Source organism: Phodopus roborovskii, unplaced genomic scaffold, assembly GCF_943737965.1.
Source record: "Phodopus roborovskii unplaced genomic scaffold, PHOROB, whole genome shotgun sequence".
Classification (NCBI taxonomy): domain Eukaryota; kingdom Metazoa; phylum Chordata; class Mammalia; order Rodentia; family Cricetidae; genus Phodopus; species Phodopus roborovskii.
In genome coordinates, this window is record NW_026126636.1 from 6962400 (window position 1) to 6983053 (window position 20654).

The window sequence follows — 20654 nt, forward strand, 5'->3', positions numbered from 1 at the left end:
GTGGCTGCTGGGAGCTGAACGTGGCTTCTCTGCAACAGTAGCCACTGCTCTCAGTAGCCAACCATCCCTCCAGACCTGGACCTGTGCTTTTAGTCTGTGTTTCTTGGTCAGTGAGGCTGAACACATTTTCATGTGTCGTTGGCCATTTGGAGCTCTCTCTTGTGATCTCAGACTTACAAAGTTCCTTTCCCAATATATTTGTCTGCTAACTAATCTGTATGGATTCTTTATATATTCTGAACATAAACTGTTCATTGGTTATATGTTTTGCAAATATTTTCCCTTTCTAAGAATAAAAAAGACTCTTAATATTAATATAGTCCATTTTGGAACTGGCTTTTCCTTGTGGCAACACTGAGTGCTCAAGTCAAGAACATTATTTTTACATTTATTTGATTTCACCAGTATTTTGAAATCTCTCAAAATACAAATCTACTTTCTCTGTTAGATTTACTAATGAATTTTAACTGTTACTGGTACAATTATAAATGGCAGTATGCTTTTAATGTCAGGTTCCAGGCTTTTATTGTTAGTGTACAGAAACTCATGCAGTTTTTGTCAAGTTGGGCCTTCTTGTTTTCCCAAAGTTTAATATCTCTTCTTTTTCTCATATTATTGCTGCCTTCTGAATGGTTCAGAGCTCAGAGAGTTGGTCCCCTCTTTTCAGCTTTTTACATGGCTTCTGGGGAACAAACTCAGGTCATCAGGCTTTTGTGGCCAGGGCCTCTGCCCATTAAGCCACTTCACCAGTCCTTGCTCAGCCCTTTACCATGAATTGTCAGATGCCTTCCTGCATCTATTGAAATGGTCTTAGGGCACTGTTGTTCATTCTGTTAATGTGTTGTGCCATGTTTATTGTGTTGCATATGTTGAAACATCCTTGCATCCCTGAAATTAATCCCATGTGGCCATGTTAACTAGAATACTCTAATTGCCGTCTGATTCTGTTTGCTGATCTTCTCTTTAGGAATTTTTTGCATCTAAGTTCATCAAGAATATTATTATTCCTTTTGTTTGAGACAAGGTCTCTCCATATAGCCTTGGATGTCCTGGAACTCACAATGTAGACCAGGCTGGCCTCAGACTCACAGAGATTTGATTCCCAAGTACTTCACCACACCAGGCTATTTGCCTGTTTTTTTATTATTATTATTTGTGATAATCAGTTTTCATTGCCAACTGGGCTGGATTTAGAATCACTTAGGAAACAGAACTCTGGGCATGTCTGTGGGGACATTTCGAGCATGTTTTAACTAAGGAGGTTTTTTAATATACGTTTTATGCACATGTTTTTTTTTTTCTTTTTGTGCACTGGTGTTTTGCCATGGGTGTTGGGTCTCCTGGAACTGGAATTACAGACAGCTTTGGGTTGCCATGTGGGCACTGGGAGTTGAACCAAGGTCCTCCGGAAGAGCAATCAGTACTCTTAACCACTGGGCCATCTCTCCAGCCCACTAAACACTGTTTTAACTATCCTTTTTTATTCTGTCTGGGACCCCACTGATGTGGGATACCCCTCTGTATGTTGTATGTTTTATTACCATTGAATAATAAAGAAAGTGCTTTGGCCCTATGGCAGGGTCAAATATAGCTAGGTGGGAAATCCAGCATCGAGACAGGGAGAAAGAAGGCAGAGTCAGGGAGCTGCCAGGAGAAAGATGCCAGAGCCTTATGGCTAAGCCATGGGGCACGTGTTGATACACAGACTATTGGAAATGAGTTTACATGTTGAACTAGCTAGAAAGATCAGCAAAGGAAGCAAAATGCTATGAAAAGTCCGTTCTTGGAAAGGCGAGCGCGTGGACAACGAGGATGAGGAGAAAGCTGTCATAACTGTTGGGAAAATGAGCACAATTAAGGAGAAACCTTAAACATTTCACTGTGATAATAGGAAAGCTGCTTTTAGGGCAAGAGCTAACTTATAAAAAGCTCCTGCTTCTAAAAATGAAAATTCATTCGAGAAACAGAGCGGAGACCACAGCTGGAGGAATCCTCTGCTCAAAAGCAACCACCTAAGGAAGTGTTTTCCCAGGTTCAGTTGCCAAGGTACACAGGCTACAGCTGCAGTGGAAGACAGCCAGACAGTATCTCAAGGTGGCAGCAGAACTCGGCAACACTGTCCAAATGGTACTGGCTCGGCATGCATGCAAAATTCAAAGCCAGGGCAGAGAGATGGCTCAGCCGTTAAAGGCTAGGCTCACGACCAAAAACTATGAGTGACAGGATCCTAAAGCCTTACACCAAGGTTCCAGAAAGCTGATAAGTCTGGGCTCTAAGTGATGCATCTCTGAAGGGAGAGGTACCCTGGCAGTCAGAAACCAAGGAATACCATACTCACACTGCACAAGCCTCACACGAGAGACACATTGGGAGAGGCACAAGAGGGTGCTGCCTCTGCTCAGATAAGAAGCAGCAAACAACTGAGCAGGAGGCAGCCTTACATAGGATTTCTTAGGAGTGGCCTTTTCCAGGGTGGAGACTGGTGGGATGTCTAAACGCAGCAGTGAGCTCCCACATCTTACCTTACGCAAGCAGTGTGTGAGGGAGTCAGATATTCAATACAAAAAGTTCCATTATGTAGGGTTGTGAATGTGAAACCTAAGTCGCAATGTTGGGCATTGGAGATGCTAGGACCATGGGATGTCTCTCAAGGAAGGCTGTAGGCATGGGATGAAGCTGGTCCAGTAGAGGAGGTGAATATCACAGTGGCTCCAGGTGGAGCTGGAGGAACATTGTTACTTACTGCTGTTGGGCCAGAGATCTGTCTACCTCTTAATCCTGAGTTCTGGGGTTAAAGGTGTGTGCCATTACTGCCTGGCTAGCTAGTATGGCTACTGGAGTTAAAGGTGTGTATTACCTCTGCCTGACCTCTATAGCTTGTGGCTAGGTTTGCTTTCTGAACCCTCAGGCAAGCTTTAATAAATCATATATAACATAGCACCACAAACTGTTAACACACAATAATATGGGTAAACCTCAGAATAATTATATTGAGTGAAAGAACACTTGCTATACAGATATATAAATTTCAAAGGTATAGTTTTGAAGATAGAGGGAGAACATAAAGGGACATAAAAGAACATTGAAGTGTAGAAGATACATTTGTTATCTCAATTCTGGTGGTTTCATGTATGTATAAAAATACCAAACCACATCAAACTGTATGCTTTACGTGCCAGTGTATTGGGTCAGTAAGAGTGACCAGTGGAAAGGGACTTGCCACCAAGACTGATAACCTGACTTCCATCCCCAGGGCCCACGGGGTGGAAGGAAAGAACAGACTCCCACAAGCTAACTCCTGACCTGCACGCATCTATCCTGGCATGCAGATGCCCCCATCCCCTAAAGAAAAAGCAATAAAATCTGAAGTAGGTATTATTTATTATAGATTGGTTATAGCTATTTCATGAAGGTAGTATTTAAGAAAGTGAAATAGGTATAAACATACCAAGTTATATGGATAATCTGTATGCAGAAAAGGAAAAAAGAAAAACTAGAAAAGGAAATCAATGGTCTAAACAGGCCTATCACAGGATATGGATCAGAAGTATCAATACTGCTACAATGCCAAGTCTTCCTGAATGCAGGCCACATAGAAATTCTAGCAGGATTTTGGTATGTTATGGAAATATGCATATCATATCATGCACGTGTGTGTGAAGAGACTCTGGGCTGAGAATATGGGCAGATCTTAGTTTTCTTTAACTCTGAAAATTCAAACTAGAAAGATTTTTAAAAAAATATTTATAATATTTTGCTCTGTTACTTTTTTTGAGACAGAGTCTTACAACCTGTTATGTAGATCAAGAGTGTGCCTGTTTCTGCTTCCCGAGTATTGGGATTAAGGGCATGCACCATCATGTCTGGCCTTACTTTTTCTTTTTAAAGTATTTTTTTGTGACAATACTAAATCCTTTAAATTGTACTACAGTCCATAATGAATGCCTCAAATTTTACTTGACCTAGGCAAGACAGATGGCTTGGTGTTAAAATGCTAACTGTTCTGGGAGAGGACCCAGGTTCAAGTCTCAACACCTACACGGCGCCTCACAACCAACTGTAACTCCAGTCCCAGATGACCAGACACACTCCCCTGACCTCCTTGGACCTTGCATGCACACAGCGCACAGACATACATACAGGGAAAACACACATACATGTGCAATTTAAACATAAAATGAACAAAGTTTAAGTTTACTAACCTAGTAACAGCTGTTAGACATTCAGAATTGTTTTCCCCCTGAGTTTAACATTTCTTCCTTTTAGTATTATTTTTGCTGTCTTCTGGGAGGTTCAATCCCCTTCTTCCAGCTCTCTCCTGACACTGGGAAGATCTCCATTCCTGGACTTTTAGAGAAATACTAGAAACAAGGCGAGCACACACAGATGCTTCTCTTTTAACCTGCATGGCATTTGTTAAGTTTTAAACCAAACGTCAACATTTTGAAGTGCAAAGATTGCAATTAAGAGTCTAGGCTCCAGGACATTTTGAAGGTGTACTGGGTAGCAACACATGTAGGCGACCACTGGCTTCACCTCTTAGCACTCAGCTTTGGCCTTCTGTCGTAACATCAGACCTAGGAACACTGCGCTGACATCCTGGCATGGCTGTCTCATCGGGAGCTGGGTGTGGGCGCTTCCTGTTTATGATGACTGCCTTCTCAATCTTCCTGGCAAATTTTAGTTACCTGCTTGCTTGCTCCTGTCTACTGGGCCTCTCCTATAAATAATGTTATGGAACATTTTTTAGATATAAGGTGAAAGGTGGGACTAAAGAGTTGTCCATTCTATTCCCACTGTTTTCATTTCGGGAAAGTCAAAAATGTTTGGCTTGTAAACAGGGAGGCTGGGCCAGGTTTGACTAACCTCCACGTTCCCTGAGCATAGAGCCGGCACTGGGCAGGAACCACTGGTGTGTGGAATATTACTTTAACTATATAAAGGTGTGGTTGCATTTGTTTAACTATGCAAAGATGTGTTACATTTCTTTATGCTGCATTTGTTTAACAATGTAAAGATGTGTTGCGTTGCTTGCCTAAGGCACCAGTATGGTATAATAAAAAGCTGAACAGCCAACAGCTAGGCAGTACAGAGATAGGCAAGGCTTGAAGGTAGAGAGAATAAGAGGGAGGAGAGGCTTGAGAGAGATTACGAGAGAGAAAAAGAGGGAGATGCTGGGGTAGCCAGTAGTCAGCCAGAAACAGAGTAGGACACACAGAATGAAGAAAGGGAAAAGCACCAAGGCAAAATGTAGATGAATAGGAACAGGTTAAATTCAGTTGTAAGAGCGAGTGTGTCAAGCATACGATGAAGCCGAGCATTCATAACTAACATTGTCTCTGTGTCATGATTCGGTAGCTGGTGGCAGCCAACACCGGTTCTCTGCTACACTCTGTTTCTCTTGCTGAGCCAGTGGAAGTGATTTCTCTCTTCACTTCGGTTTCCGCATTCGTAAATGTTTATGAAGATCAGGAGATCATGGGTTGGAATTTGTCTGGCCAAAAGTAAGAGTACAGACAGTGTACAGTGTGACAATCCAAAATATACATGATGGGTGCCGTGAGCCTTTATCATTTATTCCAGAAGTACCGATGAATAGTCTAGGTACCAACTCCAGAATATTTGTTACTATGAATTTGGCTGTGTATATAGAATATATATTGCGGTCTTTGTATTCTCAAAAGGCCCCAGAGAAAGGAAACTTCTCCTCAGCCGGGCGTCAGCAGTAAGAGATGCAGCCTCCGGATTTCACCTTGCATAGCCTTAGTTTTCCCCTTTGATGTAGCACTAAGAAGTCCCCTTTAATCAGTTAACAGCATGTTCTACAAGTCACATCTTCCCCTAAGACTTAAGTTTGCCAGGGCGTTTTGCAAGCCATTTCCGGGGGGAGACAGGAGGTGCCTGCTTTTCTCAAGATCCTATCGGCCTTCCTGGCTCTGAGAGATATACATGCCATATTGTCAGAGAGTTGTTAAACTGACCTGTGGATATAAAGACTAGAAGCCTTGTGGGAAGAAAAGGGACTTTGGGAGACTTTTTAGAATGAACTTTCAGAGAATATTTAGAAAGAACTCTAGAAGAATATTTTTTTTTCTTATTTTACATATTGATCCCAGTCCCCCCCCCCTTCCTTTCCTCCCTCCTTCCCATGGCCATCCACCTTCTCATCCCACCCCACCCCAACCCCCACTCCAGGAGGCATTAACAAAATCTATCAAGTCATTTGGAGTAGGGACTAGGCTCTGCCCCCTTCCTTTAGGCTAAGGGAGTATCCCTCTGTGGGGAATGTGCTCCCAAAGTCCTTCCCTGCATCAGGGACTGCTCAGGTCTTCTAACTGAGACCCACGTTCAGGGGGTTTGAGCAGGTCCAATTCTGGTTTCCCAGCTATCAGTCTGGGGGTCCATGAGCTCCCCCTTGTTCAGGTCAGCTGTCTTCTGTGGGTTTCTGTAGCCTGGTCTTGTCCCCATTTTCTTATCACTCCTCCCTCTCTGCATCTGGATTCCAGGAGTTCGGCTCAGTGTTTAGCCGTGGGTGTCTGTTTCTGTTTCCATCAGCTACTAGAAGAGGACTCTATGATGGTGGATAAGTTAGTCATCAATCTCATTATCAGGGAAAAGCATTTAAGGTAGCCTTTCCTCTGTGCTCAGATTGTTAGTTGGGGTCAGTCTTGTAGGTCTCTGGACATTTCTCTAGAGTCAGTTTTCTCTTCAAACCTGTAATGTCTCCCTCTTTTATGGTATCTTTTTTTTTTTTTTATTCCTCCCCTGACTCAATGTTCCTGGTCCCACATGCTTTCCTCTCCTCCCCTTTTCTTTCTCCTAGCTCCCTCTCCACTCACTGCCTCCCTCACTCCCAATATGCTCAGGAGATCTTGTTCCTTTCCCCTTCTGTGAGGGACCTTGTATGAATCTCTTAGATTCCTCCTTGTATCCTAATTTCTCTGGTGGTGTGAATTATAGGCTGGTGATCCTTTGCTCTAGGTCTAAAATCCATATATGAGTGAGTACATACCATGTTCCTCTTTTTGTGCCTGAGTTACCTCATTCAGGATGGTTTCTTCAAGTTCCATCCATTTGCCTGTGAATTTCAAGATTCCATTGTTTTGTTTTGTTTTTCTGTTGAGTAGTATTCCATTGTGTAAATGTACCACATCTTCTTTATCCATTCTTCAGTTGAGGGGCATCTAGATTGCTTCCAGGTTCTTGCTATTACAAATAATGCTGCTTTGAACATAGATGAACAGATGTCCTTTTTGCACAGCTGTAGATCATTTGGGTATGTGCCTAACAGTGGCATTGCTGGGTCCTATGGTAGACTGGTTCCCATTTTCCTTAGGAACCACCATACTGATCTCCAAAATGGCTGTACAAATTTGCACTCCCACCAGCAGTAAAGGAGTGTTCCCCTTTCTCCACATCCTCTCCAGCATAAGTTGTCATTGGTGTTTCTAATTTTAGCCATTCTGACAGGTATAAGATGGTATCTCAGAGTTGTTTTAATTTCCATTTCCCTGATGGCTAAGGATGTTGAGCACATTCTTAAGTGTCTTTCAGCCATTTTGGATTCCTCTATTGAGAATTCTCTATTTAGTTCTGTACCCCACTTTTTAATAAGATTATTTGGTGTTTTGGTGACTAGTTTCTTGAGTTCTTTGTCTATTTTGGAGATCAGTCCTTGGTCAGATGTGGGGTTGAAGATTTTTTCTCAATCTGTGGACTGCCGTTTGGTCTTGTCAACTGTGTCCTTTGCCTTACAGAAGCTTCTCAGTTTCAGAAGGTCCCATTTATTAATTGTCAATCTCAGTGTCTGTGCTATGGGTGTTATGTTCAGGAAGCTGTCTCCTGTGCCAATTTGTTCAAGGACACCTCCCACTTTCTCTTCTTCTAGGAGAATTTTTAAGAACTTTTGAAAGAGAACTTTAAGAGAGAGCTTATAGAGGGAAAATTATTAGAACTTTTAAGGAGAAATATTATAGCGAGCTTTTGAGAAAGAACTTTTTGGGAAGAACATTTTTTGAAGAGCTATGAGAAGGATGACACATGTATGAACTCATTCATGGGTCCTCAAATCTGACCTTTTAGCCAAAGCCCACCCTGCCTGCTGTAAGCCTTCCTGCCTGAACCTGTGATATTTTCGTGTCCGAACAGGGAAAACGTTGTGGTCAGTGTGTCTAAAACTGGCATGACAACTATGTAAGAAACATTTCTGTGCCCTTATGATCTCCAATTCTGCTCATGTAAAAAAAGGTCATTTCATGTATGTGAACATGTTCATGGTGCATGGGTGTGTGTAGGGGCCAAGGTCAACCCTGGGTGAGGGTCATCCTCAGGAATCCATTTGCCTCCTTTAAGTCTCTAATTGGCCTGGGTGCACTAATCAGGCTACACGGGCAGGCCAGTGAGCTGTAGGGATTCTCTCTTCTCCAAATCCTCAGCACAGGGACTACATGGGTTCTGAGGAAGAAACTTAGATCTTCATGCTTGTGTTCTACTGACTAAGCCATTCCTTCAGCCACCAATTCCACTCTTGGGTATATTCCTCAATTAAATTTATATGTTTACTGAAAGAAATGTCCTTGGATATTCCCCAGTGGAAGAAACCATTCAGAAATGAAATGAACTATTTTTACACATAACAGACTCACCAATATAATGATACGTTTATAAAAAAAGGTAAACACAATATACTGTACATGTCTGGAGGAAAATTTAAAACCAGATTCAATGTCATCTTTGTCAGTGTGAGGGAACTCTTTCACTGGGGGGAAAGGGAGCGTGGGCTGCCTTGGGAGCCGCTAATGCTTTGGTTGCTTGGTCTGGGTAATTAGCTATACAGTGCAATGGGTATTGCATTGGTGAACTGTCACGCGATCTTGTGCTCACTGAGAACTAGCTCTTCAAGTGGAGTGCCCTCCATTTCAGACCCAAATATGCTGTCATCGAAGCCCTGTCCGAGGGGCAGGTGATCCCTCTAACTCTGTAACTAGGAGGAAAGGATACAGCAAGAAGCTAAGCGTACTTACAAACACTGCGTCCAGGATGGGGACTGGAAGGATGGCTTAGTGGTTAAGAGCACTTTCTGCCCTTCCAGAGGACCTGGGTTCAATTCCTGACACCTCTCAGTGGCTCACAACTGCCTACAACTCTAGCTCCAGAGGTTCCATCAGCCCTTCTGACCTCCAAGGGCTTCTGTATGCACACAGTGCACATAAAATAACAATAAAATTATAAACACATTGTGTATGAAACGGTGAAATGGTTCAATGGATAAAGGTGCTTGCCTGAGTTCGATTTCCAGGACCTAGGTGGTAGAAGGTGAGAATCATCTACAAGTTTTAGTATGTGCACCTCAGTCCCAGAACAAAAGGTTGTAAAATAACAGCTGCAACAAAGCCCTTGTGTCCTTGTGAACAGCTGGAAGGTACACAACTTCCACCAGAGGCTGCTGCTGTTTACTCAGTGGTATAGAAATGGCTGCCATGGTGAGAGCCGCCTACCCAGCTAGAACTCTCAATTAAGCAGCAGCGGTTTCTGTGGGGTGACTGGAAGCAGGAGCTTCTGCAGGGTGACTGGAAGCCCCGGCTTTGATGTTATCTACTTGCTGACTACATTTGTGCTTTTCTTTGGAAGCCTCACCCAAGAGACACTTTGTCCCAGCCAGGTGTCTCAAGTGAGTTGGCTGCCTTAACGGGGCTTCCCGAGCCTTTTTGGATGGATGACTGTAAGTGTTCAATCTGATAATGTCATCTGTGTGCTGCCTGGAAGCCTTCACCAAGAAGATGCTCTGCTCCACCTGGGACTTTCCAGTGGGGATGCCAGCTGCCTTGACGGGGCACCTCCAGTCATCTCGGCGGAATGTTGTCAACTCGCAATTTGTTGACGTGTAGTTATCTATCTGATACTTGCTATTTTTCTTTTAGTGTGTGTGTGTGTGTGTGTGTGTGTGTGTGTTTATCTATGGAACACTCATTCAAACCTGAAAAACAGGATAAGTCTCTGAGGCCATAGTTTTTATTTTTATTTATTTATTTATTTATTGGCCTCCAAAAATAGAGTTTCCATTTATTGGTGGGGTATGCACCCAGCAGTAGCTTCCATTTCTGTGAAACATAAACCATGTTCCCTCATATTGTGGGCCTCTCTGTACCTGTTACACCACAAAAAGGGGAGAACACTGGGGTGCCCAGTCTTACCTCAGCCAATCAACAATTCGGGTGTTTCTGTGCCAGTGGACCAAGACAGAGGCCTGCTTACAGAAGGGACGCATGAACACCATTAAACCAATGGGAGCAGGGAGTGGGAATCACCAGGTGGGGCAACTTAACCCTGAATAAAAACACAACCTCCCTCCCTCAGATACCTGCACTGCTCCTCAATAAACTCACTTTTACGTTGTACTGTACTGCTTTTCTGCTTTTTAATTCTTCACCTGATGGAGGAAAGGAACCCACCTGCTAACCAGTATCCCAGCCATCGTAGATCATTCTCTGTACCACGCAGAACACGTAGGGAGCTCAATTCGTGCAGCCTTGTGTAACCGCTACCTGTTTACACTCTAAGAAAAAGATGACCTAACAGAAACCGTAGCTGATGTGAAGTGTGGCCGTGTGTGTCTCTACCTGGTACCCATCTAGGTTCCAACCTGCTGTGCCATTTCTGCCAGTTGCTCAAGTGACTCCAGGGCTTGACACCTGTCTCCTTCTCTGTAAAAGAGAACATAATACAAACCAAGCGTTTTAGTTGGGCTTGCTTACATATCAAAGTTTCCAAGCTCCGTTACCAACACCAGGAAGGGAAAGAACAATAATAATAATTCCACAGGAGGCTGGAGAGTTAGGTCACTCAGCCTGTAACTCCAGTGCCACAGGCTCCTACCCCCTCTTCTGACCACGGCATGTACTGCATCCATGTGCACAAACTCACACTCCAATAGACTCGTAAACACGTAATTAAAAACAAAGTCCGTTCAAAGAGCTGTGTCTCTATTATCTTTAATTATGTGTAGGAGTGTGTATATCTCCGAGTGGGATTCCGTGCTTGAGAGCAGGTGCCAGCAGAAGCCAGAGGAGTCAGCTACATATGCTAGCGAGCCGCCCCATGTCGGCGCGGGGACCCGAACTCAGCTCTTCTAGAAGAGCATCAGGTGCTCTCAAGCGCTGAGCCATCTCCCTGCCGCCGTCGTCCCCCACCCTCCACCCCCCAAGAAGAAGAAAGAAGACGGAGAAAGAGAAGAAGAAAACATTCGACAGGACGGGACATTGATCTGCACCCGCCGCCGCCTCATTTTTCTCCAGCTTTGGTGCGATCTGATTGGCTCCTCGCCGTTCTGCGGCCTTGCTTCTCGCTGCAGGTGGCGGCCAGAGAGACTGTCAATGGGGATTCTTCTGCAGAACCGAACTCGGGCTTGTCTAAAACCTCAGATGGAATCTAAGAATCCATCCCCTCTAACAAATTTCTGGGGACTTTCACCCAGAGCAGCGCAGCCGCGCCACCTACTGGACGAAATTCTCACGACGCGGGCTGCCGCGGAGCAAGTCGGCGCCGAATGAGAGCTGCTGCGCACGCGCAAAGCCCCTGGCCGGCCCGTGCGCCCGCGGGCGGCGCACAGACCCCGCCCCCCCAGCGCACTTGGGGGCGGAGCCCAGGAGCCAGTCTTTTTCCCGCCCTTCCTGTTAGCCCGCCCAGCCTGTCAGTCCTCGGCCGTAGCTTAAACTACGTTTCCCAAGATGCTCTATGCGAAGGACTTCCGCTAGCGTCAGCGGAAGCCGTGACTGGCCGGGCTGCACGGAGGCCGGCTTGGTCACTATGGAGGAGATAGGCATTTTGGTGGAGAAGGTTCAGGTGCGGTGAGAAGCTGGGTTTCCTGGCGCGAGCTGGAGCCGAGCGGCGGCGCTGAGTGGCCTCCGGGGCCCCAGCTCGGGGCTGGGTGGTTTCAGAGGCCGCGGCGTGGAGCCCTGAGTGGCCCCGAGGCCTGGCTGTGGAGCTGTGTTGTCAGGAGGGCGGCAGAGCTCAGGGAGCAGAGCGGGGCCAAAGCGGCGCTGAACTTACAGATTCTTTACGACCCAGCCGTTTCGAGGCCTGGAGAGCTGTGCTTAGTAGCTTTCCGGCTGGGGGGTTGGACCAGGTGGAGAATGATGTAATGGGACCCTGTGGCCTAGCCGTGTCCCTGGCTTAAGTGGCCGGTGGACTGACTGTGGTCGGGCCGAGGACGGGGAGGCGTTGTGTTATTATTTGTGGCTTGGCTGAGTGACCTTCGGCCTTAATGTGAGTTTGGAGTCTGACATGAAAACTTTGGGGGTGGGGGGAAGCTGGGTAATGAGACTCTGAATGTGCTCGGACTTTCTAGAACCTCCTGAGGGGACCAGGATGCTGGGGTCTGGCTGAAACGCTTGCATCCTGGTTAGGGGCATTATGGTAGCACATGGGAGGAGATGTTGATGTAAAAAGTTTTAAGGGGCCTGATATGAGAACCCTACATAGGGGATTGAGCCGTTGCCGTATTTAGTTAGAGAAACTGGATTGTGTCAGGTACTAGAGCCAGAGCGACCTGTGGTGAAGTGGGAAGGAATTGAGCTCATGAGGTGATCTCTGCGTCCAACACCAGGTTTTCCTTTTGGTCTACAGGATGAGACCCCAGCACTGTCTGTATCTCGGCCCCAGACTGGCCTGTCCTTTTTGGGGCCCGAACCTGAGGACTTGGAGGACCTGTACAGCCGCTACAAGGTGTGTTGGACCCTGACCTGGATCCTGCATAGGGTCCGCCATCGCCCACTGCCCCCGACTTCCACTCTGGTACTGCAAGGCCTGTAGGCAACCCTTTGCTGTGCGTTTACAGAAACTGCAGCAAGAGCTGGAGTTCCTGGAGGTACAGGAGGAGTATATCAAGGACGAGCAGAAGAATCTGAAGAAAGAATTCCTGCACGCACAGGAGGAGGTGAAGCGAATCCAGAGCATTCCGCTGGTCATTGGTCAGTTTTTGGAGGCTGTGGATCAAAACACGGCCATAGTGGGCTCTACCACAGGTGAGTGTTTGGGCAGGTTAAGGGCCTCCCACTTCTGTCTATCCATAGGCCAGCAACTGGGAATTGTCATGTACTGAGGATGGACTCATCCAAAAGTAGATGTGTGTTTTATTTCTTCAGTGTCTCTTTCTGTCAATTCATGTGTGCATATATAGAGATAAAAATTTCACTACCCAGGTGATGGTGCACACCTTTCCTCTTAGCACTGAGGAGGCAGGGGCAGGAGGATCTCTGTGAGTTTGAGGCTAGCCTGACCTACATAGTGTGTCTCAGGACTACATAGAAAGACCCCGTTTCCAAAAAAAAAAATAACTCCAACCATGATTATTTACCTGCATGCGGTGTGCCTCTGATGTTTCTGACAGTTATTTGAATTAAACCAACTTAGGCCTCGCTGAGTTAATTTCGCAACTGCTGCTGGATTAACTAGTGAAAGCACCAGGAGCATGTTAAAGACTCTGCTCTGTTAGGGACTCAGCATACAGTAACTGCTGTTAACGAACGTAAGTCTATGTCTGGCCCTTACACTGGCCACTGCTGCTCTGGACTGGGCCATGTGCTTAGAAAGGTTCTAGATAAAGATGCATGGCCAGCTGGGATTGGACAGATGGACTGTGAGGAAGTAAAGGGACAGTGATGTCCAGGCTGAAGCCTGTGCCTTTGCATGTGAGACTCCAGACAGTGGGGGCCCCCTGAAATGGTGTGATCGGAGGGGTAGGGCGGTGAGGGAAGTCGGGGTTGCTGTGGGGAAGTCAAGCTTCGTAGTCAGGTCTTAGTCTAAGTGTCGGAAGAGGATGGGAGAAGAGGGATGGAGGCTGGCAACCAGGGATCCATGCAGAGATTTAGAATATAGGTCCAAGTGAGGGCAGGGTGAATAGATTTGGGGGGCTGGGTGGAAAGGATAGAGAGAAGGGTCCACTATGAGGCTTAGTCCGTACTGGGAACTCAAGGACAATGGGTATCCTTGAGACAGAGCCAGGTGGGACAGCAGCTTAGAGAAAAATACCAGGATTGGTTTGGAAACATTGAAGGTGGCATATGGGACGCCAGAGCTGGACCCCAAGAGAGGCTCGGGGTTGTAGACAGATAAGGGGATTCATAAGTGTGAGTGTGGGGGGATTGGAGGAGGCAGAACTGGAGGCCAGGAGGTAGAGGGACTCGGGGAAGGCTCCTTTCATTTCCTCTTCCTTCCTGTCTGCTTCCCAAAGGCTCTAATTACTATGTGCGCATCCTAAGTACCATTGACCGGGAACTGCTCAAGCCCAATGCCTCGGTGGCTCTGCACAAACACAGCAACGCGCTGGTGGATGTACTGCCTCCTGAGGCCGACAGCAGCATCATGATGCTCACCTCAGGTGAGGGGGACGCCCAGGGCCCTGGGAGTTCCAAGGGGACCCTGTGGGCCAAGCTGGAAGCAGCAGCTGTACTCTCCCAGCAGACCAGAAGCCAGATGTGATGTACGCGGATATCGGAGGCATGGACATCCAGAAGCAGGAAGTGCGGGAGGCGGTGGAGCTCCCACTCACGCACTTCGAGCTCTACAAGCAGGTGAGGTGGGGGAGGTGAGGCCACGGTGGCCCCGCTGGGTCGAGGGTTGGTGGCGGATTCCTTGGCTCACCTTTCCCCACCCCTCTCAGATTGGCATCGACCCTCCCCGGGGTGTCCTCATGTATGGTCCACCTGGCTGTGGGAAGACAATGCTGGCAAAGGCTGTGGCACATCATACGACAGGTGAGCCTCTTGTTACCTCCCCAGGCTTAGCATAGTGTCTGTACAGACTGCTCTGGGGGCAGGTGCTGGGTCTCTTAGGGGATGTGCAGTCCCGGGAAGGTGATTTCATCCCATTGTGCCTCGGTTTTCTAGAAATCAAGAAACCAGTGAGGCAGGTATGAGGCCACACCTTTAATCTCAGTGCTCAGGCGGTAGAAGCAGGTGGGTTGCTGGGCGTTCAAGGCCAGCCTGGTTTATATAAGGAGTCCTGGTGAGACTCCTGGGCTACCCACCCAGTGAGACCCTTTCCAAAAGCAAACAATAACACAAAAGCTGGGTGAGGCCAAACGGGCAGGTGGTTGCCGAGAAGCCGGGGAGAGGACAGTCCGCAGGGCTCTCTGAAGAAGCAGGACAGACACGAGAGTGCCCTGGATGTGCTGCTCATCCTGCCTGGGCCTCTCAGGGAGAGGGTCCCAGAGGAAGCGGGGTGTGGGAGGACCGTGTCAGGCAGACATGGGAAGAGGGGATCTAAGTCAGACGATGGGTGCAAAGGGCCGGAAGTGGAGAGAAACTTAGAGACCTCATTGGTAGGCCGTAGATGCCACTAGAGCCAATTCCTGCTTTGGGTTTTCCTGCTGAGTGGCTGGCTGAGTAGGGGTATGTTGGGCAGCACACAGGTGAGGCGCAAGAAATCGTGAGGTGCCTGGTTATAAATAGACTAAAATATTTTTAGTCTAAAGGAAATATGGCGGCCAAACGTAAGTCTTGGTTTAGGGACCCCTACTAGCTTCATGCTGTGTGCTTAGGGATGGATAGTGGGGGCGGCTGCGGTGAGATTTACTAATGAATTAGGTGTAGTTGGCAAGAGGTAATTCAAGAGCAGTTCTCGGTGCCTGGCTTGGGCCACCTGGAGTTATTGACTTTGACAGGGTAGAGGAACAAACTGGGGTAGGGACATACTGAGATGTCATGACCAGGGAACATTGAGCCGGAAATGTAAAACACGATGCACTGTCCCAGAGTGGAGAGTTGCATTCATTGGTGTAGGTACTGTTTTCTGTGGGTAAAGCTGGTGAAATAAAGGTGAAACAAAAATGGTAATAGGTGTGGTAAATAAAAATCACAGTGCTAGCCAGATGTCTGTAATGTGCTCTTCTCGGGAAGCTGTGTATACCTTTCAGAAATTGGCTGAGTGTCTGCCATGTGCCAGGCAGCTCTAGTTCCTGAGATGGTACTGCAGCAAGCAAGTACCCATTCCTGGGATCTGTGTCTTCAAGGGCAGCTGGAGCTGGGGAGTTAGCTGGAAAGGGTGGATGTTGATGGTTTAAGGTAGGGAAGACTACCTTATAAGTAGCTAAATGGCTCACTCCTTTAATCCCAGCACTCAGGAGGCAGAGGCAGGTGGATCTGAGTTCAAGGCCAGAACAGGACATTGAGAACTAAGTAAAGAGACCCTGTCTCAGAAAGAAAACAGACAGGAAAGATTTTACTGTATTATAATTGCCTTGGGAAGGAGTTGTTGGCTGGAAACATGTGATACAAGCTTGAAGAGAGGTGATGGGTGGGGAGAGAGCCCTGGAGAGATGGGCGAGTGGGGCTTGTGGGAGGAAGGGGGTGAGGGAAAGCACTGTCCGGGCAAGGAGGACAGGGATCGGAGCAGTCACATGGGGCTCAGTGCGCTCTGGTGGGCTTAGGCCTTCTGGCAGCAGAAAGGCAGTTAGAGGAGGCGCTTCAGGGCAGTGGAGGATGAAGACTGCTCCTGTGTGGGAATGCTAGCTGTTCTGAGGGGCAGCAAGGTAGGTCCGAGCGGTGTTAAAGACTCGGGGCAGGTTAGTGTGTGCTCCTGTCTGATCCCCTCCGTGATGGCTGGCCCTTGGGTGGCATTTGTTTGTGTATCGATGGCCCTGGCCCCCCTTTGCCCTGTGATAGGAGTGCTTTGGGACATGAAGCAGACCTTGCCTGTATCCTGACTGGCAAAGCCCTATAGAGAAAGAAATGCCTCACATAAGAACGTGAGTTGGGTTTATAACTTGTTCTGGGTCACCAGCTGATCGGCTGTGGTGACCTCCGACCCCAACCGCAGGCTCTTGAGGATACTCCATTGATGCCTGGAGCGCAGAGAGACACAGGGATGTGTAAGCAACGCAAATGATACAGAGGGTGAATCCCTCGTGCTTTGTTTGGCAAGAGGATGGCTGGTTAAGAAGGGGATAATAAAATGATAAAGCTTTTAGAGAAAGTGATTTTAGAAAGTTCCCTGTACCTGTCACCCAGATCCTCCATGTTACTTCATGTCCCCTAGTGTCACAGAGTTACAGAAGGCCGGAAGTTGACATCGCTAGGGTGCTACTGGAGAGTACACAACTTTGAAGTTTCCCATGGCCCACAAGTGCCCTTGTTCTACCCAAGTTTCAGTCCAGACAGGCGGCCTTGGCCAAGAGCAGGCAGAAGCTGAGGGGCTCTTCTGAGGGATCTGGAGAAGGCCTCTTCCCTGGAAGGGCAGGGTGGAGCAGCGGGAAAGTCCCTGGCCTGTCTCCTGTGGAGGAGGAAAGTCCTGATTGAGACAGTGCTATGCTGGTGACTGACCGCTGAGAGTGATAGACTAAGCAGGAGAGAGGGAGGGGTCGGGCTGAGCGGGGGGGGGGGGGGGGGGATGTCTAAGAAAAGTCAGCAGCCCCGAGGTTAGGGTATGTGGTGAGCCCCAAGGTGATGCGTGGGTGCCTCTTCAGCCAACTGGGAAGTCTGGGCCTGAGGGAATGTCAGCCTTGCTATTGGCCATTCAGCTCTTTACTAGATCTATCAGGTGTTTTAGACAGGCACAGTAACACAGCTTTACAGAGTTAAACAAATACAACATAAAAGAATACAACACATCTTTACATCGTTAAACTTAATGAGTTTGCAGTGGGAGAATTCCAGGCGAGGCTGAGCTGTGTATCAGAATCCTTTCTCAAAACAAGTGTGGTTCATAGAGCAAACATAAACTTTACACTCTTGGCCAGATAATTTCTTTTTTGGTTTATTTATTATGTATACAGTGTTCTGTCTGCATGTATGCCTGCAGGCCAGAAGAGGGCTCCAGGTCTTAATATAGATGGCTGTGAGCCACCATGTCATTCCTGGGAATTGAACTCAACCTTTAGAAGAGCAGCCAATGCTCTTAACCACTGAGCCATCTCTCCAGCCCCCTAATTTTTTATTCTGTGGATGTTTCCTCTTTGTTAACTGATTTGCATGTGTTCTGGACATTTGGGCTTTTAGGTTTTGTTTTGTGCAGGGTTTATGACTGGGGTCTCTCTGCCACTGTGAGGCAGGAGTAGTGATTGGATGTAGGACCCAACTCCATGCCTTACGCAATTACTAGGGGTAGTTATTCAAGAAAAGGACATTTTCAGGAATTCCCAGGGTTAGTTAAAGCACAAGCGACCCCAAAGGAGGACGGTCCCCATTCTAACCCTTGTCATTCTGCCCTCAGCTGCATTTATCCGTGTGGTGGGCTCAGAGTTTGTACAGAAGTACCTGGGTGAGGGCCCCCGAATGGTCCGGGATGTGTTCCGCCTGGCTAAGGAGAATGCACCTGCCATCATCTTCATAGATGAAATTGATGCCATTGCCACCAAGAGATTTGATGCCCAGACAGGAGGTGAGTAGTGCCCGAAGGGCCTGTGTCTTGTGCAGGCTTGTCAAAGGACAGGTCCTGAACTGTTTCTTGTTTCTTCCTCTCAGCTGACAGGGAGGTTCAGAGGATCCTGCTGGAGCTGCTGAATCAAATGGATGGATTTGACCAAAACGTCAACGTGAAGGTTTAGGGTTCGGGATTGGCAAGGGGTGGTATGGTATAGGGACTGGGAAAAGATGGCGGCTGGCTCATGAGGGCTAGATGTCATGACAGGAAAAGGGAATGTAGGGATGGCAGAAGTCTGAGCTGGTCCCTCCCTGTGCCAGGTAATCATGGCCACAAACAGAGCAGACACCTTGGATCCGGCTCTACTGCGGCCAGGACGCCTGGACCGAAAAATTGAATTCCCACTCCCTGACCGTCGCCAGAAGAGGTTGATTTTTTCTACCATCACCAGCAAGATGAACCTCTCTGAGGAGGTAGACCTGGAAGACTGTATCCTTATGAAGTGAGGGGGACCTGGCAGAAAGTAAAGATTTATCGGGGCGGGGGCAGGCATCTAGGACAGCATCCATTTCCAAGAACTGGCCTCATCGTGTGAGCAAAGGTTTCTTTAACTCAGCTGCTGCAGATGTGGCCCGGCCAGATAAGATTTCAGGGGCCGACATCAACTCCATCTGTCAGGAGGTAAGCGAGATTCTCTCTCCAGTGTTCCTCTCTGCAGACTGTCCTTCCCCTTGTGGCCTCCTTGTGTTCTTGGGACCCATACCTCTGCCATCGCTGCTGTCATGGGGCCTAGGGGTGGGGAGGGTGTACTTGGAGTGCGATATTTATTCCCATCCCTTCCTAGAGTGGAATGTTGGCTGTCCGTGAGAACCGCTACATCGTCCTGGCCAAGGACTTCGAGAAAGCCTACAAGACTGTGATCAAGAAAGATGAGCAGGAACATGAGTTCTACAAGTGACCGCTCCCCGCACCTCCCCAGGCACCTGTCCCAAAAGCGAGTTTTCTCTTTGCCCAGGATTGGTTTAGTCAATAAATGGACGTGATTGGATCTATTTAATTTCTTCTGAGGTGCTTAACTCCTTGGGGGAATATGGATCTTGAATAGGAGCCACTGAGTCGTTGTCTCCTAACAAACAAGTAGGCAAGGTTACTGGGCCTGGGACGAAAGAGCAAGGAATGAACCAAATGACGGATTCAGAGATTTTGGAAAGGGGGTGAAGTCTCGACCACCGACCAAAGCCCCTTTCTCATTCTACAGGAACATCACTTGGGTTTTCAGAGATTTCTGCCTTCCTTAGGTGCCCAAGGGCCAGGGACAGATCCCTGTCTGTTCTTCCTCCACCCCTCTCAGAGCAAGCACGGGTGCATTTGGTTGCCAAGTACACGGGTAAAGCCCAGTTCGACCTCCTGTTATGGGCAAGTTCCCAGAATGCACTATTTCATGTCTGGGCACATCAAGTCCATTAGGCATACCACCCTGGCTAAGTGCACGTCCCCAGGCAAATGACTTTAATCAGTCAGTTACAGAGCCTAGCGAAACCTCTGCCACCTTCCTTGGTGCTTGAGGCTTTGTGCTGCATGTCCTAGGGTCTGCAGGGCTCCATTTCCGATTATGCTTTGCCCACCTTCCCTGCAAGTGGCATTTCTTCTTTGGTCATCTGCATGAAGCAGCTGGCTGCTCTGCCCACAATCTGTCCCTTCAGGTGCTAACCACAGTTTAACGTGGCTTTCAAGGCTCTGGTCGGCCTCCTGCTCGCCCGTTAGCCTGTCTGGCTGCCTGACCTTGCAGAGCTCTGCAGACTCTGGCTGCCTCTGCGTCCTTAGCTCACACTGCCCATCATTGTGGTCAGGCCAAATCCCCAGTTTTGCACACTATTCTTTAGATTCCTCTTCCTCTATAGTCACCCAGCCTGCTCCCAACCGAGCCAGGAAGCCGAGCCCTCTGCCATGCTCCATAGGCGCTGCCCATGTTATTGGAGACACTATCACTTTTGGCCAGAGGTTCTCAGCCTTCCTAATGCTGTGACCCTTTATTACAGTTCCTCATGTGATTGACACCCAACCACACGTTTATTTTTGTTGCTACTTTTATAACTAGTTTTGCGACTGTTACGACTTGGACGTAAATACCTATTTTCTGATGGTCATAGGCAACCCCCCCAAAAGGTCATGACTCAGGTGGAGCCACTGCTTAAACTGTTGTTTCTCATCTCCAGACTGAAATACAGAGGAATTAGGAGATTAAGTCTGACCATAGTGCAGGCTCCATCCCCCTACACATGGTAAATCTATGGGTT

General features: G+C 47.7%; 1 protein-coding gene across 1 annotated transcript; it reads left to right on the forward strand.

Moving 5' to 3' along the window:
- The first annotated feature begins 11676 nt into the window (after positions 1 to 11676).
- Positions 11677 to 19414, forward strand: Psmc4 (proteasome 26S subunit, ATPase 4). Its single transcript, XM_051207657.1, has 11 exons — positions 11677 to 11841; positions 12625 to 12723; positions 12836 to 13022; positions 14231 to 14377; positions 14461 to 14570; positions 14660 to 14753; positions 18208 to 18375; positions 18459 to 18535; positions 18678 to 18846; positions 18983 to 19038; positions 19202 to 19414. Exons 1-11 carry the CDS (start codon positions 11734 to 11736, stop codon positions 19313 to 19315), a joined length of 1329 nt encoding a protein of 442 aa, XP_051063614.1. The 5' UTR covers positions 11677 to 11733; the 3' UTR covers positions 19316 to 19414.
- Positions 19415 to 20654: the final 1240 nt, after the last annotated feature.

Excerpts from the sequence above, each read along its gene's own strand:
- Psmc4 (XM_051207657.1), top strand. The coding sequence starts at position 11,734 with ATGCGAAGGACTTCCGCTAGCGTCAGCGGAAGCCGTGACTGGCCGGGC. Across the intron at positions 13,023-14,230 it reads CATAGTGGGCTCTACCACAG|GCTCTAATTACTATGTGCGC; the intron begins GTGAGTGTTTGG and ends TGCTTCCCAAAG. Across the intron at positions 19,039-19,201 it reads TCAACTCCATCTGTCAGGAG|AGTGGAATGTTGGCTGTCCG; the intron begins GTAAGCGAGATT and ends ATCCCTTCCTAG.